We start from the raw sequence: 27756 nt of genomic DNA, 5'->3' as shown, positions 1-27756 counted from the left end.
TGTCCGGAGCAGGAGGCAGGTGGATGGTCTCCTCCGTCACGGAGGGGGACATCAAGAAGCTGTGCGGAGCCGAATACTTAGCCGCGAATATCGCGCATCGGCTGCCCGCTGCGGGGCAAATTGTCCCTACCCCGGAACCTCACGAGACGGTAGTTTTCCTCCACCACTTCCTCCGCAGACTAGGGTTTCCCCTCCATCCATTCGTCTGTGGTCTCATGTTCTACTACGGGCTGGACTTTCATGATCTGGCCCCGAACTTCGTCCTCAACAATTCGGCGTTCATCGTCGTGTGTGAGGCTTTTCTCCGCATCCGGCCCCACTTCGGCCTGTTATTAAAGACCTTCAATATCAAGCCGAAGGTGGTACGAGGCCAACAAGCAAAATGCGGCGGAGCCATGGTGTGCAAGATGCCCAACGTTATATGGCTTGAAGGCTCCTTTGTGGAGACAATAAAGGGATGGCAATCAGCGTGGTTCTACATCACCGAGCCGCGCGACGCCAAATGGGCGGGAACCCCCGAGTTTCGATCCAGATTCCCTACACGGCTCACTTCCTGGAAAGATAAGGGCTTGTCGTGGGGTTCATCGGTGGAGCTGGATGGACTCCAGAAATGAATCCGGAGTATGGCAAGCAAGAAGCTCAAGCTTGTCAACATAGTCCAGTTTATGCTCATCCGCTGGATCCTCCCGTGTCAACAACAGGATTTTAACTTGTGGGAGTTCGACCCGGCCCGGCACCAGACTCTGAGCGAGCTCTTTGATATGACGCACAAGGACGTCTGGAAGGTGCTGTTCAAGGGCACCGAGGTCCCTCCTTCTCTCGCCGAGGACCGCGGACTAAGAGCGAAGCACCTAGCGTGTTCGATGAGTTCAATACGTCTCGTAGGACATTTATTTCCCCTAGCTTAATCATGTGCGGGGTCTAATCCCCATGCCTTTGACAGGACTGGGTGGAGATGTCAGGGCAGATTAACTGTCCGGCCCCTTTGCCCGAAGACACTGCGGGCGCTCTCCTGACGGAGATGCTGACTCCGGCTCCTTACAAGGCGCCGGAGAAGACCAAGAAGACCAAGGGAACCCGAAAGAGTTCTCGGCGCTAGGTGTTATCGGACTCATCGTCCGATAACTCTGCAGCACACTCCTCCCCCGAAGACGAGGAGGAAGAAGAAGATGCTCCCCCTCCAGGCGAGGGAGACAAGAAAAGGAAGGCCACCCCAACTGGGGGGCCGAAGGGTCCAAGAAGGGGAGAACTCTCCTTCTGGACTACTCTACCACCGTTGCCGATGATGACGAAGACGAGTGGTTGCCCAGGGCCAAGCCCCTGGGGAGATCGTAAGTATTCGAATACCAGAGTAACTCGTAGCATTCCTTTGTCGCACTGCTTTCCCTAACACCGAACATAATTATGCAGGCCGCCACGAGCTAGTATCGATGTATCATCGGACGGCTCCCTGGGCTCGTCGGACATGGATAGCGATCCAGTCCCAACCGCCACCTTCCCTCATCCCGCGAACGACGCTGAGGTGCTGTCTCACGAGGCACCGGGTCGAGGGGAGATAGTCCCGAAGGCGCCTCAAGGCGGCCTCCCGGACTCCGGGAGCCGAGGGGACAAGGCCCCTGAGAGCTCCGAGTTCGGCCCTCAGCCGAACACCGCGCCGGAACCTCCAGTGGTTCCGGGCTCGGGCAGGCGGCCTCCTTCTAAGAGGGGCAAGACGCCTGTGCCGGTGACCTTTGTCCATCCAGAGGCGCCGGACAATCTGCTGGAAGCGCTTCGCAGCGCTTCCATCGACGAGGAGCACCGTACTATTATGAGTGCGGTGGTCCAGAAGGTTCAGTCCGCCAAGAGCGGATTGACTGAAGCCTGTGCCAGCCTTCTAACAGGCTTTGAGGTAAGTGTTTTAAAATATAGGAAAAATATTACCGCATAGACAGTAGCCCCTGATGCTTTGTTCGGTGTTCACAAAGAAAAGCCGAACAGAGGATCAAATAATATCACGGGAGTCTAATATAAGTATGTCAATATGCGTATGCATGCCTCACTACTGGCGTCCATCGCACTTACTACGGAGGTTGCCATACTGAAGCAGGATCTCGAGGGGTCCAAGAAAGAGCTCGGCCTTGCCAAGAGGCAGCTCGAGGAGAACAAGGGTAAGTAATACCTTGTCTATAGATATGTATATATATATAAAAGACGCGATTGCAAAATGACAGGATCATCGTATATCTGCCAGGGGCCACGACCGAGGTGGCGACCCTGAAGCAGCGCTAACCAAGGCCGAAGATGAAGCGGCCAAGGAGTGCACCGAGCGAGAAAAACAAGAGTGGGCGAGGTGCAACAAGAGCTCCAGGCTCTCATGACGAAGCACGAGGCGTTGGAGCTTGACTCGAAGACGCGAGAGTCTGAGCTTGCCGCGGCCCTCAAGAGCACGAAAAGTGCCAAGGTCGAAGCCCAAAAGGCCCTCCAGGAGATCGACGCAATGAAGAAGATAGCGGCAGGTAAGGCATTCTATATGAAGAGCAAGCATGTAAAAGTAAATTGCCGATTACTTACCCGAATTCGGAGCTCTCTAGGAGCATTCGCAGATTTGCCCCGCAGCGTGTCGGATGCCACATAGTTTTACCAGGCCGAGGAGGGAAGCTCAACAGAGAAGCTGTTCTGGTCTTAGTATACTGGGACCGAACACCCGATGCCTCTGAGTGACCAGCTAAAGCAGCTGGTCGAGCTGCACAAGGCGGCCGAACAGGCCATGAAGGGCTTTATAGTCCGGCTATGGCCTGGCGACGCCCTTCCGAACAGCTACTTCAGTCTGGTGAGGCGACTTGTGGATGCCTGCCCACGGCTGGAGGTCATCAAGCGGTCCGTCTGCATCGAAGGTGCACGCCGGGCTTTCGCCCATGTGAAGGTGCAGTGGGCCAAACTAGATGCCGTGAAGCTGATCAAGGAAGGGCCGCCGCAGGGCAAAGAGCATCGCACCCTCGAAATTTATTATGAGGGTGTCTTGAAGGGTGTCCGTCTTGTGGCGGATGAATGTTCAAAGGATGTAATATTTGAGTAAACTTGCTCGTGTGATCCTGTATGATGAAAACTTGTTTCATATGCGCTATGCAACGCTTGTGTGAATTTAAAATATTACCTTCTGTTTGGCCATTTATCCAATCTGAGAGATGGCTAGTCCTCGGCTTCTGCCCCCATGCCACGAGTGCTGGGGTGTTCGCGATAAACCTGAGCACTCTTGTTCCCATGTTTGGGTCCTTCGAGGGAGGTGCTCAGCACAACGAACAAGGTAACCGGACTAATAATGCTTTATCACTCTCACTAGCCATAGAATTCTATAATTTTAAATTTCGGCGAAGCCCCTGGTATTCGGAAGGCCGAATTCGGGGCGCGATACACGCCTTTAAGCCAGACAGGGCCGACCCCTCGCCCTAAGCGGCATAAGTCTTTAGGGACTCGAAAACCTCACCGAACAGCGACCAGTCTCTCGCCTTATCATGACAGTCAGTTTTAGCTTTCTCTACTGAGGTGCTAAGCCCGGCAGAACCGGCGCACAATCGCAGTAGTTCTCCTAGCGCTACCTTAGCCGATAGAGCAGAACGTAAGGTACCAAACATAGGAGCCGGGCAAACCCAACATTTGACCAAAGATATGATTCGGAGCTGATGCGTATAATGCTATAAGTTCGGGGTGCTGCACTTGAGAAAGTGTTCGGACTTTTCACACCATATTGTGGGGTACGTAAGCCCCTGGTGTATTGGCCGTACCAAAGTGTACGGTTGCAAGGCGTCGTTAATGAACACACACACATATATATAACAAGAATGCAATAATAGTCGTGATGTTATGCATTGTTTATTCAAAAAGGTGCGTTAAAGCAGAATGATACAGATAGTGCGATAAGCAAAGAGTGGGACTATGTTCCTTCCAAGGGCATGCTGAGGAACAGTATTAAATCAAATATTTCGCTCGGTATTGTAATCCACCTGGGAATTCTGTGGTGTGACGTAGCTTTCTGCCTCCTTGGTTTGCTGCATCATGTGTTCGACAATAGTGCTGCCAGACAGGGTTTCCAGAGATTAAGGTCCTGAAAAAAGAGAAAAATAACCAAACGAGAAGCCCCTAGTGTGGTTTAAGCCGCATCTTGGGGCGTGCCGCAGTGTGACCCCCCTCCCCACATGTGCCCATGGTATTTTTAATGCGTAATTATGTACGCGTGGCACGAGCTTCGCCGCTTGGCTGGGACTGGGGTGGGGGCCGCATTGCTACACGAGCTCAGATCGTGCCAGGCGGTCTATTTGCCGATTGCTCCGAGCGCGCTTGAAGGTGTTCGGGTCTTGGAACGCCGAACTGGTGGATTGCCTTGAGAGGCTGTTTTGCGCTTCTTCTGCGAGGGCCGCAGTGTGCTCCTCTATTCGGAGAGAGCGCTATGTGTTTCCATTGACTATAATAACCCTGCGAGGTCCTGGCATTTTGAGCTTGAGGTATGCATAATGCGATATCGCATTGAATCTCGCAAATGCGGTTCGCCCGATCAGTGCATGATAACCACTGCGGAATGGGACTATATCGAAGATTAACTCTTTGCTTCGGAAGTTATCCGGGGATCTGAAGACCACTTCCAGTGTAATTGAGCCTGTGCAATGGGCCTCTACGCCTGGAATGACGCCTTTGAAGGTTGTTTTTGTGGGTTTGATCCTTGAGGGGTCTATACCCATTTTGCGCACTGTGTCCTGATAAAGCAGGTTCAGGCTGCTACCGCCATCCATAAGGACTCGAGTGAGGTGAAATCCGTCAATGATTGGGTCCAGAACCAGTGCGGCGAATCCGCCATGACGAATACTAGTGGGATGGTCCCTGCGATCGAAAGTGATCGGATAGGAGGGACATGGGTTGAACTTTGGGGCGACTGGCTCAAACGCATATACGTCCCTAAGCGCATGCTTCCGCTCTCTCTTGGGGATGTGGATTGCGTATATCATGTTCACCGTCCGCACTTGTGGAGGAAACCTCTTCTGTCCTCCGATGTGTGGCTGACGGGGCTCCTCCTCGTCATCTCTATGTGGCCCCTTGTCCTTGTTTTCGGCAATTAACTTGCCGACCTGCTTGAACATCCAACAATCCTTGTTGGTGTGATTGGCTGGCTTTTCTGGGGTGCCGTGTATTTGACACGAGCGATCGAGTATACGGTCCAAGCTGGACGGACCCGGCGTACTTTGTTTGAATGGCTTTTTCCGCTGACCGGGTTTACAGCCTTTGAATCCGGCATTGACTGTCGTATCCTCGGTATTATCGCTGTTAATGCGGCGCTTATGTTTGTTGCGACATGACCCGCTATTGCCGTCCTTGGTATCCGAAGTACCATGGTTCTTTGATATGTTATTACTGCGAGCCAGCTAGTTGTCTTCTTCCGCACAAAAGCGGGTCATGAGTATCGTGAGGGCAGCCATAGATTTCGGCTTTTCCTGACCAAGGTGCAGGGCTAGCCATTCGTCGCGGATGTTGTGTTTGAAAGCCGCTAGGGCCCCTGCATCCGGACAGTCGACGATTTGATTTTTCTTTGTTAGGAACCGAGTCCAGAATTGCCTGGCTGATTCTTCTGGCTGTTGAATTATGTGGCTCAAGTCATCAGGATCTGGTGGCCGCACATAAGTGCCCTGAAAATTGTCGAGGAATGCGGCTTCCAGATCTTCCCAACAGCTGATGGACTCTGCTGGCAAGCTGTTAAGACAATGCCGTGCTGGTCCCTTGAGCTTTAATGGGAGGTATTTGATGGCGTGTAAGTCATCACCGCGGGCCATGTGGATGTGGAGGAGGAAATCCTCGATCCATACTGCGGGATCTGTTGTGCCGTCGTATGATTCAATATTTACAGGTTTGAAACCTTCTGGGATTTGATGATCCATAACTTCATCTGTGAAGCATAGGGGGTCTGTGGCGCCTCTGTATTGGGCTATATCGCGACGTAGCTCGAATGGGTCTTGCCCGCTGTGTTCAGACGGATTTACTTTTACTGTATCTGGCGTGACGTTTATCGTCTCGCATAGTGGCGCACCCCCGTGATCCGTAGATCGATCTTGCATGATTTGCTTTGTCCTCCAATATGTCTCGCAGGTCTAGCGTATCTCCCCATGCCTTTTTATTTGAATGGCGTTGGGGTGCAGGCTGAGTTTTTGGCTGGAATACCTCTCTATCGTGGCCACGAGGTGGCCGATCAGCCGCATCATATGCTTCTTCCTCTAGTCGGTGTAGCAACCTGCACTTTGGGTAACTGTTGGAGGGGCGCTCGAGTTTATATTCCTCGGCCGCGAGGACTTCAGTCCATCTGTCAGCTAGCAGATCCTGATCACCTTGAAGCTGTTGCTGCTTTTTCTTAAGGCTATTTGCCGTGGCTATAAGCCAGCGTTTGAAGCGCTCTTGTTCGACGGGATCCTTTGGCACAGCGAATTCGTCGTCGCCGAGGCTTGCCTCGTCTTCGGAGGGGGCATGTAATTATCATCCTCCTCTTCTCCATCTGCCGCTCTCTCAGGAGGGTTGGCTCCTCCATCCTCCTGCTCTAAATCTTGCTGGAGGGGATTGTTGTTGTTTTCGGCACTATCCGGAGTATTATTGTCTCCTGTGCCGGTATCACCACTTTTGCTTTGGCGGGACTTAGAGCGGCGCCGCTGACGTCGACGCTTGGGTTGCTTCTTGGAGGGGTCATCCTCCGCTATCTCGTCGCCATTGCCTTCTTTGGGTGTATCCACCATGTATATATCGTATGATGAGGTGGTTGTCCATTGCCCTATGGGCGGTGGTTCCTCTTCGCCTCCCGCATCATCATCCATACCGTAGATGTCTTCGGAGTCGAAGTCGAGTATGTCGGTTAAGTCATCGACAGTGGCTACTAAGTGGGTCGTGGGTGGGCCTCGAATTTCTTCGTCGTCTGCATCCCAGTCCTACCAGACATAGTTCGGCCAGGATCCTCCTGACAAGGAGAGAGACCTTAATGAGTTCAGTATGTCGCCAAAGGGCGAGTGCTGAAAAATATCCGCGGAGGTAAACTCCATGATCGGCTCCCAATCGGATTCGACAGGAACGGGCGCAGGCGGTTCAGAGTTCGTGGCCGGAGAAGGATCCGGCAGTTTTAACAGCACGGCTCTCGTGCAAGGTAAGGTCGATGTTTGGCTCGATCGCCGCTGAGGGTAAGGCCTCCATGGCGGGGTCCATCCACCGTCCGCGGAAGGCGAACATGGCTCCGAATTAAGGGTTGGAGCGGCTGCCTGTGCGATCTCTTGAACACTATCCGATGGTAGAGCTAAATCATACTCATCGTGACCGTGTGACGCACAAGGCAGAGGCTCGAATCCGTCGAAGATCAAGTCTCCACGGATATCAGCCGTGTAGTTTAAGCTTCCAAACCTGACCTGGTGGCCAGGGGCATAACTTTCAATCTGCTCCAGATGGCCAAGCGAATTGGCCCGCAGTGCAAAGCCGCCGAACACGAAGATCTGTCCGGGGAGAAAAGTCTCACCCTGGACTACATCGCCGTTGATGATAGTAGGAGCCATCTAGCCTAACGGCGACGACACAGAGGAACTCTCAATGAAAGCACTAATGTCGGTGTCAAAACCGGCGGATCTCGGGTAGGGGGTCCCGAACTGTGCGTCTAAGGCGGATGGTAACAGGAGGCAGGGGACACAATGTTTTACCCAGGTTCGGACCCTCTTGATGGAGGTAAAACCCTACGTCCTGCTTGATTAATATTGATGATATGGGTAGTACAAGAGTAGATCTACCACGAGATCAGAGAGGCTAAAGCCTAGAAGCTAGCCTATGGTATGATTGTATGTTGATGTTGTCCTACGGACTAAAACGCTCCGGTTTATATAGATATCGGAGAGGGTTAGGGTTACACAAGGTCAGTTACAAAGGAGGAGATATCCATATCCATATTGCCTAGCTTGCCTTCCACGCCAAGTAGAGTCCCATCCGGACACGAGACAAAGTCTTCAATCTTGTATCTTCATAGTTTAACAGTCCGGCCAACGGAGATAGTCCCGCTGCCCGGAGACCCCCTAATCCAGGACTCCCACACTCATATTGATGTGCATTACCGAGAGGGCCCAGGTATACCTCTCCAATATACGGAGTGACAAATCATAATCTCGATCTATGCCAACTCAACAAACACCATCAGATACACCTGTAGAGCATCTTTCTAATCACCCAGTTACGTTGTGATGTTTGATAGCACACAAGGTGTTCCTCTGGTATTCGGGAGTTGCATAATCTCATAGCCAAAGGAATATGTATAAGTCATGAAGAAAGCAATAGCAATAAAACTGAATGATCAACATGTTAAGCTAACGGATGAGTCTTGTCCATCACATCATTCTCCTAGTGATGTGATCCCGTTCATCAAATGATAACACATGTCTATGGTTAGGAAACTTAGCCATCTTTGATTAACAAGCTAGTCTAGTAGAGGCTTACTAGGGACACTGTGTTTTTTCTAGGGGTGGTGAGGGAGTCCTGGATTAGGGGGTCTCTGGACAGCCGGACTATATCCTTTGGCCGGGCTGTTGGACTATGAAGATATAAGATTGAAGACTTCGTCTCGTGTCCGGATGGGACTCTACTTGGCGTGGAAGGCAAGCTAGGCAATACGGATATGTATATCTCCTCCTTTGTAACCGACCTTGTGTAACCCTAACCCTTTCCGGTGTCTATATAAACCGGAGGGTTTTAGTCCGTAGGACAACATACAATCATACCATAGGCTAGCTTCTAGGGTTTAGCCTCTCCGATCTCGTGGTAGATCAACTCTTGTAATACTCATATCATTAAGAATAAATCAAGCAGGACGTAGGGTTTTACCTCCATCAAGAGGGCCCAAACCTGGGTAAAACATCGTGTCCCCTGCCTCCTATTACCATCTGCCTTAGACGCACAGTTCGGGACCCCCTACCCGAGATCCGCCGGTTTTGACACCGACATTGGTGCTTTCATTGAGAGTTCCTCTGTGTCGTCGCCGTTAGGCTTGATGGCTCCTACGATCATCGATAGCGATGCAGTCCAGGGTGATACTTTTCTCCCCGGACAGATCTTTGTGTTCGGCGGCTTCGCACTGCGGGCCAACTCGCTTGGTCATCTGGAGCAGATCGAAAGTTACGCCCCTGGCCACCAAGTCAGGTTTGTAAGCTTAAACTACACGGCCGATATCCGCGGAGACTTGATCTTCGACGGACTCGAGCCCCTGCCTTGTGCACCGTGCGACCACGATGAGTACGATTTAGCTCTACTATCGGACCGTATTCAGGAGATCGCACCGGCAGCTGCTCCGACCCTCGATTTGGAGCCAGTTTCGCCATCCGTGGACGAGTGGATAGACCCCATCATGGAGGCCGTACCCTCTACGGCGATCGAGCCGAATATCGACCTTACCCTTCACGAGAGCCGTGTTGCCAAACTGCTGGATCCTTCTCCGGCCACGGACTCTGAACCGCCTGCGCCCATTCCTATCGAATCCGATTGGGCGCCGATCATGGAGTTCACCTCCGTGGATATTTTTCACCACTCGCCCTTCGGCGACATATTGAACTCATTAAGGTCTCTTTCCTTGTCAGGAGGATCCTGGCCGAACTATGTCCAGCAGGATTGGAATGCGGATGACGAAGAAATTTGTCGCCCACCCACCACCCACTTAGTACCCACTATCGATGACTTAACCGACATGCTCGACTTCGACTCCAAAGACATCGACGGTATGGATGACGATGCGGGAGTCGAAGAGGAACCACTGCCCACCGGGCACTGGATAGCCACCTCATCACATGACGTATACATGGTGGACACACCCAAAGAAAATAACGATGAGGAAGGACGCAGCGAAGGGTGGTTCCCTCGAGTAGCAGTCAAAGCGGCGGCATAAACGCCGCTCCAAATCCCGCCTCGGCAGAAATAATGATCACATAGACCCAGCGTTAGAGCAGGGTGAACCATTACCCGACCACGGCAACACGGAAAATCAAGCCGAACAACCCAACCCCGTCGAAGATAACAGTCCAAACGACATCACACCGGACAGGCGCTAGGAGCAACATAATGCCCACCAAAGGCTTGTTGCCATGGCGAGGAGTCTGAAAAAACAGAAGCAAAGGCTCAAGGCTACACAAGACACACTCAAAATCAAATGGAGTGAAGTACTCAACACAGCAGCGAAGTACGGTAGTAATCGCCACACCAAGAGCTATCCAAAGCGAAAGTTGCTACCTGAATTCGATGAGGAGGCCTTAGATCCTCCACAATTAAAAAATAAAATGGCCATCCGATCGGATAGACGACCTCATAGCCAACATAAAGCGGCAATCGATGCCGCACATAAACCAGTACGCGATCCACGTAAGGGCTCACATCAAAAGGATGGCACAACCAGATCCATCTATGGACCACGCAGGCGCGCTCCAACATACAATGCGACACAACAAACATCCGAATACCACGGTACACCCAAATACAGGGGTGCCACACACCCTCTATGTTTCACCGACGAGGTGCTGGATCATGAATTTCCATAGGGATTCAAACCCGTAAACATAGAGGCTTACGACGGAACAACAGACCCTGGAGTCTGGATTGAGGACTATATCCTCCATATTCATATGGCTCGAGGAGATGATCTCCACGCCATCAAGTACTTACCCCTCAAGCCCAAAGGGCCAGCTCGGCACTGGCTCAAAAGCCTCCCCGAAAGCTCCATTGGAAGCTGGGAAGAGCTCGAAGACGCTTTTCGGGCGAATTTTCAAGGGACTTATGTCCAACCTCTGGATGCGGACGATTTGAGTCATATAACTCAACAGCCCGGAGAGTCAGTCCGAAAGCTTTGGAACAGGTTTCTTACTAAAAAGAACCAAATAGTCGACTATCCGGACGCCGAGGCCTTGGCAGCCTTCAAGCACAGCGTCCGAGACGAATGGCTTGCCAGGCACCTCGACCAAGAAAAGCCGAGAACAATGGCAGCATTAACAAGCCTCATGACCCGCTTTTGCGTGGGCGAGGATAGCTGGCTAGCCCGATGTAGCACCAGCGACCCAAGTACATCCGAAGTTAGAGATGGAAACGAGAAATCACGACGCAGCAAAAAAATAAGCGCCGGAATAAAGAAGACAGCCCGAAGAGCACGGCGGTAAACGCCGGGTTTAGAAGCTCTCGGCCAGGTCAGCAAAAGCCGCCCCCTAAAGGCACTAGAGATGAATTGTCCAGCTTAAACAAAATCCTGGACCAAATATGTCAGATCCATAGCACCCCCGATAAACCTGCAAATCATACCCACAGAGAATGTTGGGTCTTCAAGCAGTCCGGCAAGCTCAACGCCGAACATAAGGGGCAAGATACACCAAGCGAAGACGAGGATGAGCCTTGCAAGCAAAACACTGGGGAACAGAAGAAATTTCCACCAGAAGTCAAAATAGTAAACGTGTTACACGTGATAAAGGGGAGAAACAAATCGGCACTCCCAGATAAACATGCCCAAGGGCCTATCACCGCGGAGTTCTACCACTGGCTGTCTCAACCGATCACCTTCGACCATCAGGATTACTCAGCAAGTATCTGGAATGCAGGATGGGCTACCTTGGTATTAGATCCAATAATTGACGGATACCACTTCACACGAGTCCTGATGGACGGCGGCAGTAGCCTAAACCTGATATATAAGGACACAATCCGCAAAATGGGGATAGACCCAACAAAAATTTGCCACAGCAATACTACCTTTAAAGGAGTAACGCCAGGCCCGGAGTCTCATTGCAGGGGCTCCCTGCTACTAGAGGTTATGTTCGGCTTCCCCGATAACTTCCGTAGCAAAAATTTAACCTTCCACATTGCTCCGTTCCAAAGTGGCTATCAAGCACTACTCGGACGCGAAGCTTTCACTCGCTTTAACGCAATACCGCATTACGCTTCCCTCAAGCTCCAGATGCCTGGTCCACGTGGCATCATTACTGTAAATGGAAATATTGAGCGCTCCTTACGCGTCGAAGACGGTGCGGCCGCCTTGGCTGCCGCACACTAAACGGCCTCACCAACTCAAGCATTTGACAGGTCGTTAAGACCACGGACACGGCTAGACGAGTCCGGCTCAGCTATATGTAATTAATACAGGTTTGATGGCTATACCCCTATTACAATACAAGGGGCTCAACGCGCGCGCAAAAGTGGCAATAAGGCTCACCTTCACTCATTTTCAACTATATATTGTTTATTTAGTATAACTTAAGTTTTGCACGGCAACTTTTCAATTAAGTTCCTCTCTTTTTTAGATGACCATCATGCTACACCCGTCCAGAATACGGCACAATGGAGACACAGGCGCAGACATGCAGCAGGGACCCGTTCCAAGGATTCTTTTTAGATTAAGACCCTGCGTAAACTTTTTTTACTGTCTCTTGTTGATTTACATCCCTCGGATTCTCAGTACAACCGAGAAGGATGCTGATGTCTTGGCATGTGGCCACGCCAGAATAATGCACGTACCTGGACACCAGGGGCTTATTACAAAGGGTACTGTTTAGACCCGGTTTACACCATAAAGACCGAATACCTTAGGGAGTGTTCGGTGTCGCGAGTTTGGCCTTATATGCATCAGCTCCTAATCATGTCTTTGGTCAAATGTTGGGTTTGCACGGCTCCTGTGTTTTGCTGCCTTACGTTCCGCTCTAACGGCTAAGGCGGCACCAGGAGAACTACTGCGATTGTGCCCTGGTTCATCTAGACGAGCACCTTAGTAGAGAAAGCCGAAAACTGACTGTCATGATATAGCATGAGACTGGTCAACCACTCGATGACCAATCGGAATCTTCGGGATTCCTCCGCATTAACGAAGGGCCGTTTCCTGGCTAGGCATGTACGCACCCTGAATCCGGACGAGTGCGGAGCCACCAGGGACTATATAGTAGCCCCACTGTCAAACTCCTATGGCTAAGTGAAAGTGTTAAAGCATTATAGTCCGGTTGCCTAGTTCGCTGCGCTATCACCTCCTTACTAGGACCAAGACGTTGGATTAAGTGTGAATACACGTCTTCTGTGAACACCCCTGCATTGTATGCGTGGGGGCTGAAGCCGACGACTGCAATCTTTCAGGTTATATACATATATACATAAACGGCCGCACATGAGGCATCACAATACTTTCGGGCAAAAGTATAAACACAACCTTGATAAATTTAATAAAACATTGTTTTTACAATGAGAATACATGTTACTCAAACATAATATTCTTCGAGCACTGGGCCTCTATCAAACGAGCACCCTCAAGAACTTCTTCAAAATAGTGCTCGGCAGCCACTCGGCCTATGGCCGAACCCTGCGCCGCGACAGTGGTAGCATCCATCTCCGCCCAGTATGCTTTTACACGGGCAAGGGCCATCCGCGAGCCTTCTATGCACGCCGACCTCTTCATCGCATTGATGTGCGGCACCGCACCAAGGAACTGCTGCACCAGGCTAAAATAACTGTTCGGCTTTGGCCTTTCCGGCCACAGCTGATCCATGATAGACCTCATGGCGAGTCCGGACAACCTATTAAGTTCGGCCCATTCGACTAGCTGATCGGTCAATGGAAGCGGACGCTCTGGAGCGTTAAACTACGACCAGAACAGCTTGTCCACTTCACGATCTGTTTGATCTCGAAAGTATTCGGCCGCATCGATAGCGCTCGCCGCCAAGTCCAGATATGCGTCTGCCGAACTCCACAACCGATCCAGATGGGCATACCGTGGATCTCCGAACTTCCTCCGCGGCAAAAAGGGCTTCCCAGCCACAATGTCACACGCTTCACGCAGCTCCTCCTTCTTCGCTCTCATGGCAGAATGGGTGTCTTTGGTCGCCATCGTGGCCTTTTCGAGGTCCATCGCCTTCGCTCGGTTTTCTTCCTTAAGGAACTGGCAACGGTTGGCAGTGTCTTTCAACTTTACAGCCATCTTGGCCATTTTCTCTTTGCTCTCGCAATGCGCGGCCTTCTCGGCTCTTAACTCTTCGGCTGCCTTCAAAGCAGCTGCATTACTACTCCTTGCTTGTTCTTTGGCCCGGGCAAGTTCCGCCTGAAGGGTCTCCACGATGGCAGCTCCATCTGCAATCACAACATATTAAAGATATTGGCATCATGCTGCTCTTACTATGTGACATTCACCAGAAAATATCACTTACACTGTGCCTTGTCAAGCCGCTTGTTAACAAGCTCGATGCCGGCATCCGCCGCATCCAGTTGCCGCTTTAGTTCGGCAAACTCATGAGTCCGGCTAGCCACCGGAGCTTCCACTACCTGCACATAAAGGCGGTATGGTTATTACCTGGGAGTATGATCTTCTGTTTGCCGCCATTCTCGGTGACAACCAGAGTCTCAGGGGCTACTATCTACACAGGGCACACCTAAAAATGTGCGGTACTATCACCAAGGTATATCATTTTATGTACCTCAAAGCTCGTTAGTAGACTCATAAAGGCGTCATGCAACCCGCTTTCAGCGGACGAAATCCTTTCCATCACCGTACCCATCAACGTACGGTGTTCTTCCGAGATGGTCGCTCGCTTCAGCAGATCCCTCAGCGCGTCTGACTGCATACCAGACGGCACCAGACTCTTTTGTTTGCCCTCTTCAAGAGCCGGATGCTGGGGACTTCGGGTGACTATAGGATTATCTTCTGGCCTCACCGGATCCGGAGAGGCCCTCCGTGACGACACTTCAAGGTCGCCCGCTTCTTGAGCGGGGGAGTCCGGGGGAGGCATTTCGCTCTCCATCATCTTCGGAAGAAGGTCCCCTGAAGACAGCTCTGTTGAGAGGGGCTAAGATCCAAACTGCAAGATAAACGCTTTGGTTATTTTCCTCGGAAGTAAGGTAGAATATCTCTACTATTAAGGAGATTTTGATCACTTACGACTCGTTAGAGGGCTGATCCCCGCGCGGGCTTTGTGCGGCAAGAGCACCTTCCATGGCAGGACCCTCTGCTAGAGACTTCTTCTCCCGTTTGGAAGCCTTAGTTTCCGGATCTTCAGAGGCAGTCCTCTTCCTTCCCTGGAGCGAGAGAAGGTCAGATTCTTCCCCTTGGTTATCCTCCCTCACGGAGGCGCTCATTCCCTCGGTTGGAATTGGTAGCGATAGGGTCCCACTTTCGCCCTCATTATTCCCCCCCTTTATCTTCCTTTGAGAGCTCCGGGCAAGGTGCTAGCTCGAGCATCTTTTCCAATATCGGATTGTCCAAACCCTCAGGAAGGGGGCCGAACACCGAATCATCTTCGCCTTTGTTAGCCAGTCCTGGTCAGAGAGCGATTTCTCAGAATGACGTCATGATAAACAAAAGACAGTGTGTTCGGCTAGAGGATTACTTACTTGGTCGGCGGTGCGGTTGCTGCTCAGGCCCACATCCTCGGTAGTATCCGGACACTCTGTTTGGGGTCCGAAGAATGATTTGTACATCTCCTCGTGCGTCAGGCCGAGGAAATTCTGAATAGCGCGCGGTCCTTCTGGGTTGAATTCCCACAAACGGAGGGGTCGGCGTTTGCAAGGCTGGACTTGACAGACCAGCATGACTTGCACTACCATAACCAAACTAAAATCTCCCTCGAAGAGATCCCGGATGCGGCTCTGCAGTATGGGCACATCCTTGGCTGGACCCCAGCTCAGCCCCCTGCTGATCCATGACATCAGTTGTGGTGGAGGGCCCGAGCAAAAGGCGGGGGAAGCTACCCACTTGGCACTTCTAGGAGCAGTGATGTAGAACCACTCCCGTTGCCATAATCCAGACACCTCTGGAAAGGAACCTTTTGGCCACGGAGCTCCAGCAATCTTGCTTACTAATGCACCCCCACACGCTGCATGCTGCCCCTTGACCGTCTTCGGCTTCACATCAAAGGTCTTGAGCCACAGGCCGAAGTGAGGGGTAATGCGGAGGAAGGACTCACATACGACAATAAATGCCGAGATGTGAAGAAAGGAATCTGGGGTAGATCGTGGAAATCAAGCCCGTAATAGAACATCAAACCCATTACGAAGGGATCCAGAGTGAGGCCTAGTCCTCGGAGGAAGTGGGAGATGAAGACGACGTCTTCATTGGGTTCAGGAGTAGGGACGACCTGCCCTCGGGCGGGCAGCCGATGCGAGACTTCAGCGGTCAGGTATCTTGCCTCCCTCAACTTCTTGATATCCTCTTCCGTGACGGAGGAGGGCATCCACCGGCCCTGGAGGCTGGATCCGGACATGATTGAAGATTCGAAGCGCCTGACCTAAGCTTTGAGCGTTAGAACTCGAGGCGGGGGAGGGATTCGATTGAGCGCGGGAGGAAAAAAGTAAAAGCCTTGACCCTTTATAAAGAGGGTGAATATCAAGCGTCCTCCTCATGGCCGTTTGGGACTTGCCTAAAATCTAGGAGTCCTAGGCGTGGTTGGGTTACCCACGACCGTATTGATGAGAATCCCGTAATACAGGGGACACGATCTCTGCTTTGACAAGACGTGTCAAAAAACTGCCTCGCGTTATGTGCGGGGCTAGTTAAAGGAAAGGGTTCGAATAATCACCGGGCCATGGCATAATGTCATGTTGCCAAAACGTGTCAGCTGATCAGATTTGTGGAAATATTATTCTCTCTACGGTGGTATGTGGAAATTATTTTGCAGGGTCGGACACTATCCTTGTATTCAAATTCTTCCGTGGTGTATTCGAAGGAGGAACCCGCCTTGCAATGCCGAAGACAATACTGCGCGCCGGACTCATCGTCATTGAAGCCTGGTTCAGGGGCTACTGAGGGAGTCCTGGATTAGGGGGTCTCCGGACAGCCGGACTATATCCTTTGGCCGGACTATTGGACTATGAAGATATAAGATTGAAGACTTCGTCTCGTGTCGGGATGGGACTCTACTTGGCGTGGAAGGCAAGCTAGGCAGTACAGATATGTATATCTCCTCCTTTGTAACCGACATTGTGTAACCCTAACCCTTTCTGGTGTCTATATAAACCGGAGGGTTTTAGTCCGTAGGACAACATACAATCATACCATAGGCTAGCTTCTAGGGTTTAGCCTCTCCGATCTCGTGGTAGATCAACTCTTGTAATACTCATATCATTAAGAATAAATCAAGCAGGACGTAGGGTTTTACCTGCATCAAGAGGGCCCGAACCTAGGTAAAACATCGTGTCCCCTGCCTCCTGTTACCATCCGCCTTAGACGCACAGTTCGGGACCCCCTACCCGAGATCCGCCGGTTTTGACACCGACAGGTGGGCATAAAAACCGACAAACTGTAAACCGAACCGATGCCGAAACCAAATAAACCGAATTTTTGATTTTTTCTAGTGTCACAACAAAATTCGGTTTTCATGTCAACTAACCGAACAAAATTCGGTAGGTTCGGTTTTATTCTCGGTTAACCGAAAAAACCCTGAAGAAACGTGAATCAGCAAAAGAAACGATGCAAATACACGTGCATGCGTGCAACAATGTCTTCCGGGAGTCACGCGTCGATGCTCCCACGATCGCCCACCAACGCATCATGCGCAACTCCCATGACATGGGCCTACCTTTTCTTTTTTTGACCAAAGTGCATGCAAGAGGACGCAAGGCCCAGTTCACGTGTGCTTCTTTGGTGGCATGCATGTGCGTACAGCCGGCTTGTCTCCTTTAGTCCCACCTCGCTCCCTGGACGGATGATTCAAATTTGATGCCTATATATATAAGAGGGTGCCACTGCTACAATCTAAGCATGGATAGTTGAAGTGTGGTTCTTCGGTATAAAACCGAAAGCCACACTGAAACTTCAGTTAACCGGAATTTCGGTTAGCTATATTTAGCTAGCATTTTCGGATTCTATTTTTACTAACCGAAATTTAATAAACATCGAATGGTAGAAACCGAATTTTTGGTTTATATCGAACGCCCAGGCCTAGTTTTGTCTATGTATCCACACATGTATCAAGTTTCCGGTTAATACAATTCTAGCATGAATAATAAACATTTATCATGATATAAGGAAATATAAATAACAACTTTATTATTGCCTCTAGGGCATATTTCCTTTATCTTCATCATCCTAGCAGTCTCCATGACGAGGAGGGAGTAGTTCACCCTCGGGGCCGAGGGTATGTACCAGTAGCTATGTGTTTGATCTCTCTCCCCCTCTCTCTTCCCCTCTCTCTCTCTCTCATGTTCTTGATGTACCATGATCTTTGTTAATATAGTTGAATCATATGGTGTTCTTCCCTCTCTATCTTGCTGCGATGAATTTAGTCTTTTCCTTTGAGGTTTCATTATTATCGAATTGATTATTTTGGACTTGAGAACACTTGATGTATGTCTTGCATGTGGATACCGCTGGTGACAATGGGGTATTCTATTGAGTCACTTGATATATGTTTTGGTAATTAACTTGCGGATTCCCGAGGTGACAATGGGGTAATCTAGGCACATAGCTTGATACACATTTTCGTCTTACTTTCTCCGATATAAATTTTGGGGTACTCTTTGAAGTTATTTGTGTTGAATTGGATATTATGAATCTAAAATTGTTTGATGCATATCGGATAATTAACTCATGGATACTTGTGAGACATTGGAGTATCTAGGTGACATTAGAGTTGATTGATGCGTATCATATGGTGTTATTTTAGTACGAACTTTAGGACTGTTTGCGACACTTATAGGGATGGCTCAATAGATTGATCGTAATTGATAACTTTGAGGTAGTTTGCTACCTACAACAATTTCATCTTATGTTCTTCACCATTGATAAGAACTTTGGAGTAATTCTGTGTCGCACGTTGAGGGACGGTTATATGATTCAGTTATGTTAGCATAGTTGAGAGATTGCACTAGTGAAAGTATGAACCCCAGGCGTTGTTTTCAAGCATTGCAACACCGGTTTTACTCACTTTTGTTACTTGCTATCTTGTTGTTTTTATTTGTTCAGATTACAAAAACTTACACCTACTATCCATACTACACTGTATCACCATCTCTTCGCCGAACTAGTGCACCTATAGAATTTACTATTGTATTGGGTGTGTTGGGGACACAAGAGATTTATTGTATTTGATTCAGGGTTGGTTGAGAGAGCACATCTTCATCCTACACATCCCACGGATTGATAAACCTAAGGTCATCCACTTAAGGGAAATTTGTTGTTGTCCTACAAAACTCTGCGCTTGGAGGCCCAATAGAGTCTACAAGAATAAAAGTTGTGTAGTAGACATCAATCAAAAGTTCATTTATTAAGGAGAGGTTCATCATGGAGGGGTGTGGTTCTCTTGCATGAGATACTACATGAGATGAAAACTAAGAAAATGAGTGGTGTGCTTTTCAAAATTTATTATGAGAAAGCTTATGACAAGGTCAAGTGGCCCTTTCTGTACCAAATGATGCAAGCTAAAGGCTTTGGTGATGTTTGGTGTGACGGGTGATGAAGTTGGTGTGAGGGGGCAGAGTTGTAGTCAAAGTCAATGACCACATTAGGCCATATTTCTCAACACACAAAAGGGTAAGGCAAGGAGACCCACTGTCACCTTTACTGTTTTAATATCATTGCCGAAGGTCTGGCAATCCTGGTTAAGAGAGCTTAGGAGCAAGGACTGATATCTGGGCTTATGCCACACTTGGTTAAGGATCGACTGGTTGTTCTGCAGTATGGAGATGATACTATATTTCTGCTTGAGGATGATCTGAACAAAGCTAGAAATTTGAAATTTGTGTTGTGTGTTTTTAACACTTTTCTAGGTTGATGATAAATTTTCACAAGAGTGAAGTTTTTTGCTTGGGGGTGCAAAGGAAAAAAAGAAAGCCTACATGGAGATATGTACATGTAAAGAAGGGTCCCTTCCTTTGCTTTACTTGGGGCTCCCTGTGGATGATAGGAGATTGAGTAACACACAGTGGGCCCAGTTGAGCGAAAAATTGAGAAAAGGATGGCTGGCTAGATTATGAACTTGCTATGAACTGGAGATAGGATCACTTTGGTGAATTCTTGTCTTAGTAACATTCCATTGTACATGCTCTCCTTTTTGGAAGCACCAAAGGGGGTGTTGAAGAACATGGATGCTAGCAGAGCTATGATGGTGTGGCAGGAAACACTAGAGAAGAAAAGATACCACCCAGTTAGCTAGCAGACTATCTGTATGACTAAAAGCTATGGGGGGTTGGGCATTTTGGATCTTGAGGTCATGAATAAATGTCTTTTAATGAAGTGAATGTGGAAACTTGAGAATTCTGAAGCGCTCTAGCAGGAAATGCTGCAAAATAAATACCAATCTGAGAGTACCTTTGGCTTTTGTGAGAGATGGTGGCTCTCATTTTTGGCAAGGTTTGATGAAGGTCAGAGAGTTGTTTCTTAGCCTGACCAGGAGGGTAGTTGGAGATGGTGCTAGAACTCTATTTTGGGAAGATGTGTGGCTTGGGGATAAAAAGCCGGCAGAGCTACTCCCCAGGTTATACAACATTTCCTTTGATAAGATGATTACTGTGAAAAATGCCAAAAGTTTTGGCTGGTCCAGTTTCACTTTAAGAAGGACATTGTATGATGAATACTCCCTCCGTTCGGAAAAGCTTATCCCAAGCTTGTCTCTCAAATGGATGTATCTAGCACTAAATTGGTGCTAGATACATCCATTTGAGGGACAAGCTTTTTCGGACGGAAGGAGTATTTGAGACAATGGGAGAAATTGACAAAGCTAGTGGAATTGAGTTATGAGAAAGACAAGATGCTATGGTTGCTGAATACCAAGAATAGATTTATGGTGAAAGGACTATATATGCCTCTCAAATCTTCTGCCTGTGGTGGGTTTAGAGGGATCTGGAAACTGAAAGTTCCCCTCAAAATCAGAGTCTTCCTGGTTGCTTATTAAGAGAAGCACACTTATTAAAGAGAACTTGATCAAGAGGGAGTGGACTGGGAATGAAGAGTGTTATTTCTGTGGGTGCAAAGAAACACTAATCACCTGTTGTTCAAATGTGCCATGGCCAGGTTTGCCTGGCAGGTGGTGATGTGCACCTTTGATAAAAAAGAACCCTTGACAGATTTTTTTTTATTTAATGGGAGACTGGATTCAGTCTTTCCCTAGGAAGTATATGAGGGTAGTCCTCATTGGGGGGGGGGGCGTTACTACATCCTAGGTCATATTGAAGACCATAAATAGGGCGTGTTTTGACAAGATTTTACCCTGATGATCCTGCCTCTGTTGTGTATAAACTATGCTCTTTTCAGAAGTCTTGGAGTATATTGCAGAAAAACCCAGACAGAAACGCAACTGAGATGGGTGTGGCTCGCATCAGGGAGGTATTGCGAGAGGTGTTCTCTGGGAAGCGTGGCTGGAATCCTGTGAGGAGAAGAATAGGAGTTGGATGATGGTGATTAGGCTGTGTATACATGTGTTTGGCGCGTGGTTGGCCTCCTTGTGGCGTTGATTGCGTTTTAGCTTTTGTAATGGATGTTAATTTGGTCTTGTTGTGCTTGGGTGTTTTTGTCTGGACATGTTGTGCTTCGCCTGCGTGTGGTAGCCCTTGCTTAAATGTTTTCTTCTTTATTTTTGATCAACATACTTTTGTAGCTTGTGTGGCGGTTTCTTTAATGGAAATCAACGAGGGAGGCTCGTTGTGTCAAAAAAAGTTGATCTTCTATTTCCTTAACCTCCTGTATATACCTGGTTTACAAGGATTTCTCCTTGGCATCACAAAGCTACACCTTAAACTTCACTATCTGCCGTCGGATTGATCCAAAAATCGTCCGGCTCCACCTTCGCATGTTGCTGGTGACCCTGCCCAGTTTGCTACACACCCCACGAAGACCAGCTTGGTCGTGGTCAGCTGATTGCCACACGTCAGCAACCATGGCGTCATATAGCTCGTGCCGGGTCCATGCCTCCTCATAACTTAATATCCTCTTCCTGCTTTTATTTCTCATGACCGGTGTCATCATAGCACGAATAAGAAGGGCAGTTTGTTCAGATTCTTCTGCCAAAAACATGCTCGACACACGTCTCGGGAACCATTTGCAGAAAGTCGTCATTACATGTGGCTCGGTCTAGCCTGACTTGAATATTTTCCTCCGCGCCTCTTTCACCATCCCACGTAAATGGAAATCCCGAAAAACCCAGGTCTGCAAGCCGCCATCGTCCAAGCAACCCCTCGAGCCCTCCATTTTCACACAACTCCGCGGGTTCCCTCCTTGTCTTTCCGATTGGAATAATACTTCATTAAAATCACCCACGAAAAGCCCGTTTCGCTTGGAATAATATCCCATTAAAATCACCCGCGAAAAGCCCGTTCCGTTTGGAATAATACCCTGTTAAAATTACCCGCGCAAAGTCATGAAAGGTTCCGCAAAACCATGAAAGATCATCCTGTTTTCTGAGATACTCCCTCCGTTCGGAATTACTTGTCGCAGAAATGGATGTATCTAGACGTATTTTAATTCTAGATCATCCATTTTTGAGACAAGTAATGCTGAACGGAAGGAGTAACAGACAGCATCCCAAGTTTTCATCCTCTGTTTTCCGAAGACGTAGTGTCCCATGGCAAATGTCCGGGGCACCTTGCGAGTTTCAAGTGTCAAAGCCGAAAGCTGCAGGATGTTTCGTGTTGGGAGCAATGAATGAAGGCCCTTTATTGATGGATTTGCGTCCTGAAATATACCGCCGGGACCGCCGAATCGGCAGAAACGCAAAACCCACGCGCGCGGGCCGGCACCGGGACGCACGGCCCTTTATAGCCGGCCACCCCGTCGCCGTGGCGACCCAAACGCGATGCGAGGGCAGCTGAGATAGAGATAGGAGAGGGGTAAGAAACTGAAGCGACCGAGGTTTTGCCCCCAAATCCCCCCACCCCCCTCACGCGCACCTCGCCGCCGCCGACCCCTCCCCCTCCCTCCCCCCTCCACCAACCCCCGTCGCAGCCGCAGCGCAGCGCAGCACCGCAGTCGCCCGTCGCCCCCGATGGCGACCGCCGCCGGCCTCGTGAGCGGGCTGTCGGCGAAGGACGAGATTAGGGAGGTGGAGATGGAGATCATGAACCCGCCGGAGGAGGCGGCGGAGCGGGCCGGGCTGAAGAGGGCCTGGGGCTACGCGAACGCCGGCAGTTCTCATGGTATTGCCCCTCGATCGCCCTCTAAACGCATGCTTTACCGGTTAATGTACTGCCTGTGCTCCTAGTTTCGGTGCGTGATTGCTTTGAAACGCTAGATCTGTGCAGGCGAGGCGCGGATGGTAAGATCCGGCGGGGAAAATGCACATCCTTTGTGTGGTTGATTGATGATTGATACTATTAAGTTGTTTTGCTTGTGTAGGAGAGGTGCTGGGTAGTTGATCTGGCATCAGGGGGTGTTGGAGATCTGGTAGAAGGCGAGAAATTATGCATGCAGTTTTCTAGGGTTTGCCTTGGAATGCTTGAATTGCATAACTTAGCCTTTGGCGCCTGTTTTTCAATGGTAGCCGTTAGCGCTTGTTTATGTTGCTGGCATTGCTATGCTATTTTAGGTAGATGGGTTATTATGAAGTTCTGTTGCTGACTATGGTTGACTTGATGACTTGTATCGTTCTATGCTTGTGACGTCATTGGTACGACTAGTTGCTATACGACAAGGAGCTCGACGCGTGTATTTAAGTAGGTGAAGCAGCTTGCGCAGTATAGCAGCAACTAGATCGTAGCTCGACACAATGTCAATGTAGTAGATCAGTGGAGCAGCTTGTCGTGTTGTTTGAGGCACTTTTTTGCCGTTTCTGTATATCCTAATAGATTACGCCACCACGTGGATATAGCTATCTAGGGCAGTTGGTTGTGAAGTTGCGTGACGCAAGCGTAAACAATTAGTTATAAAATTCTGCCTTTCATGAATGATTAATGGTTCAGATTCCTTGTTTTTGGTTTTTATTAAAAACAAACCCTTTTTTTACCGCTTTAGTCAACCAACGGCCTAGCACAGTAAATGTTGAGGCAAACCCTGATGTTGCTAATTTTGTCGAAGGAACGTAGGAATATTTGGTTGACCATCAAGTCAACCGATTGGCATATATGGTGAAGTGCCTTCTTATGCTTATCTTGTGATTACTGCTGTGCTGATGTTAGGGAGAGGGTCAATTGTTTTTCAGTCTATTGCTCATGACAAGAGTGCGGTTTCGCAGGCTTGCATACTGATATGCAACAGGTTTTCATGGCATGTTATGACTCATAGTCATAGGTCCATCTTGAGAATTATCTTGGTTTACATTTGATTAGCTCATCCCTCACAACCTTGTGGTTCACAAATATAAGGATGAAATGGACAAGTCCAATGGCCTTCTCATTCGTAGCAGGGAAGGCTTGTTTTCAGTCATGAGAATTGTATTAAGCGTATTGTTGTGAATATTGGAGTAGAGAAGGAAGAAAGACCTTGGTCCCCGCAGACCTTTCTATTACGGTTGGACTTCTTATAATTTCCTGGAATCTTTCCTAATTCTCTCCCTTCTAGTCTTATAATAATTACTTATCCTTTCACTTGGACTCCTTCTGTACCATTATTCTTGGCTGAATTGGGCTCCACAAATTCCAGCAGAAGCTTGTCCAAGTTGCTACTCTTGCTGTCATTGCCCATTGCCCAATACATCCATAACATGTATGTACCAAATTTGGCCCGTATCATGCTATAAGCTATCACTAACTGGTTTGTTTGCTCCTATTATATCCTCTGATTCCAACCCTATTTACTTATCATTGGTTTTGCCATGGTAAAGCTAACACTCTATGCAGCCTTTTTTATTTGGGACCATTATATCCCATATCCCATGATCGTACCATTCTTCTATGTCCATTTGTTGTTTGCTTAAATCAATAGAAGCTTTTCAGCCTCCAGGGTTCAGTCAAACTGGAAAATAAACATTGAAATCCTGAACTTCAGTCAACAGTAGTTGGTTCTGGAGTCAGTCATAGGGATCTTAAATCAAATTTATTTCTTACTCCTAGGAAATCTTGCATGGAATGATTCTCGTCAGTGATTGATGTATTGTAATGGTATAAGTTAGCAGCCTGCTGGACTAAAAAAAATCCTTTAGGTGTATGTCAGCTACATTGTACAAGTATCGGGTTTCTGCTATTTGGAGCCTGTTAACAGTTTCCTTGAGATTAAGCGTTTTAATTGATTGGTGGAATATAGAATGGCTAGTACGAATAAGTTGAATATCGGTATGAATTTTGTATGAAGATCACTAAGATGAATTGGTTGTATATGTTGAAACTTGGATCTCATTATAACCATACATTTTCTAGGTTTTATTGGAGTGACTACTGCTGAAAAGGAGCCAACACTCCTGCCTCATAACAATGTCAAATATCTGAAGAAAGCTGGCAGTGGCAATCTTCTACGTCCGGATATGCCAGATACTAATGCTTGGAGGTACATCTATTATTATTGCTACTTCTGTGTGCACTAGGAATTTTGAACCTTCGAACAATATTTCTATCTTTGCTGTGGTGTTTGATGTAAGACATAATGTTCTTTTATCTTGCACTTCTTAAACAGTCATTTGATTCACTAATTCACTCAACACATTCACAACCTAGATTTAGTAGCTCATCTCCTGGTGGAGATCTGGGGAGCAAAACCAGAACCCCTACGGGTACCTTTAATGCTCAAGGCCAGTGCAAGAAAGGAAAGAATTGCACTTCTCCTCATGAAAGAGAGGGTTCTGGTTTTGGTAACCTGTGGAGTCAAGAAGAAAATGCTGGTTCACTCACATCAGTTGGTTATGGGAAACATAGAGGTATGAGATTTTTATAGGATAATGTTTAAATAATATCTTGCAGCCACAAACTTTTGATTGCTCTATAAATCTAAGTACTTTTGATTGCTCCACCCGTGCTCAGGCTCTGAAGAAGGATTTGAAGCACAATGTGTATCCAACTTGAATGATCTGCACAACTATGGGCGATATAGGACCCTCATTCATTCTTATGGCGCAGATCATAGGGGGCTGGCTCATAACTCGCCCAACCTAAATATTTCAGAGGAGAGGTCTTGCAGAACTGATAATTTCTGGACTACAAAGCCTACCCCTCCTGTAAATGAGCTGGTGCAGATCTCAGTTCAAGGGAAAAACCACAAACCTAGTCTCATGGGACACCATATTAGTTTGCCCTCTGATAGCTACTTGGATGGCAGGGAAACCTTAAGTAGATTGCATTTAGATGGAGCAAAGCTGTTGCCGGATCTGAATGTGGCTAAAGCAAGCAGCCTAAGTGATTCTCATGTCTCTGATTATTGGCATCGACCATTTTACTCATCTGTTTCATTTGACTATCCCCAGTATGGTGAGAAGCGATCTGCTTATGGTGGACCAACAGAAAATCTTCCTCACAAACATCAGAAAGAACATAGTTCAAGCTTTGCCTCATACAGCTCAAACAGTATAACAGGGTTCAGAAGTCCAGGCCACAATAGCTCTGTTCATTCCTTGGGTAGCCAACCTTCTCGAGGAATTACTCACCTAGGAATGACGTCCCTTCATCAGTTAACACCTGGTATCGAGAAATTTGGTCTCCTTAAAGATGTATATTTTGACAAGGGCTGTGGTACATCTAGGCCTGGGTTACGTGCAAGCAGTTCATGTCAGCCTGAGCACCTTTCCCCAATCAAGGATGACCCTTGGGTAACTTCAGTGCCTTTTGTACCTCTTGTTGAGTTTCCCAACAGTACATCACCTTCAAATAGTCCATATGACCCACTTGCTGACAGTATGAACCCTCCCAAAGTTGAGAGTGGCAATATTCTCAAGTCCTCCAACATATCCTGCAGCATTTCAAGTCAGCACACTGCTGGGAATGGTGTTATAGATGGAGACATCAACAAATCATTGATTTATGATAAGTTGGCAAGGAATATGTCGGCAAAAGGGTCAAATGAGTTTGCAGGCTTGGTTGCACCTGGTAAGGAACGCTCTAGTCTGGATGGCGATACTTTGGTGAAAGCTTTTGAAAGAACCAAAGATTATTTCCGTATTCATTTGGCAGAACATGTGAAGGAGTTGCTGAAACCTATTTGGAAGGAAGGCAAACTGAGTAAAGATGCTCATAAACTGATAGTAAAAAAATCTGTTGACAAAGTTCTTGCTACAGTTGACCTGCATCAAGTACCAGCTACTAAAGAATTGATAACTGATTATATAACCATGTCTGGAACAAAGATTGAAAAGCTTGTGAAGGTAAAAAACTTGAATATGCAATTCAATGATGCACATAGCTGTTAACTTTCCTATGTTTGATTCCAGTCTATTTATTTTATGTCAGGCATATGTTGATAGGCATGGTACAAGATGAGATCCAGACTTCTAAATGCTGAGCTCCATCACCATAGATATGGGCTTTCAGCAAACACCTTTCCGATGTGATTAATCTGCAGTCCAATGTTGCTAGGCCTGATCTGCAGTCCAATGTTGCTAGGCCTGATCTGCAGTAGGTATTGAGTTGCATAACCCTGGCTGGTTTACAGGCTTAGTCAGACTATGTAGTAGTACTTTGTGGTGGAGTTTTAATTTAATGTATGCCTGTTAGCTGAGAGGACATCTAGTGCAACCAATGTAGAAACCTTGCTGCATGTGTGGTTAATCTATGGACTGGTACTTAAATAGTGTTGTTGAATCTGTTTGAAGTATTCATCTTGCTTAAAGTACAGTGTCATCGTTGTTCATTTTGTTTGGTAAGTAATCATCTTGCAAGATGCAATATCTACATAACCTGTTGTGCTTGATTGGGGGAGATAGAAGGAGCAACAATTTGTTGTGG

At 48.2% G+C, this 27756-nt stretch overlaps 1 protein-coding gene across 2 annotated transcripts in view; it reads left to right on the top strand.

Moving 5' to 3' along the window:
- The first annotated feature begins 22845 nt into the window (after positions 1-22845).
- The window catches only part of LOC119285395 (zinc finger CCCH domain-containing protein 36-like), an 11114-nt gene continuing 6203 nt past the window's right edge, over positions 22846-27756 (top strand). The window contains exons 1-5 of one of the 2 annotated variants that reach the window (XR_005139484.1): positions 22846-23091; positions 25246-25372; positions 25540-25739; positions 25843-27176; positions 27262-27430. Coding sequence is in view for 1 of the 2 variants with exons in the window: in XM_037564668.1 (XP_037420565.1) it covers positions 22941-23091; positions 25246-25372; positions 25540-25739; positions 25843-27176; positions 27262-27291 (1842 nt within the window). In the remaining variant the exon portion in view is untranslated. Of the gene's footprint in view, positions 23092-25245; positions 25373-25539; positions 25740-25842; positions 27177-27261; positions 27662-27756 lie in introns of those variants that run through there. The other variant, XM_037564668.1, reaches the window with a different exon arrangement.

The sequence above is a fragment of the Triticum dicoccoides genome, chromosome 1A, assembly GCF_002162155.2.
Source record: "Triticum dicoccoides isolate Atlit2015 ecotype Zavitan chromosome 1A, WEW_v2.0, whole genome shotgun sequence".
NCBI lineage: Eukaryota > Viridiplantae > Streptophyta > Magnoliopsida > Poales > Poaceae > Triticum > Triticum dicoccoides.
This window is presented reverse-complemented; position numbering and strand designations above follow the sequence as displayed.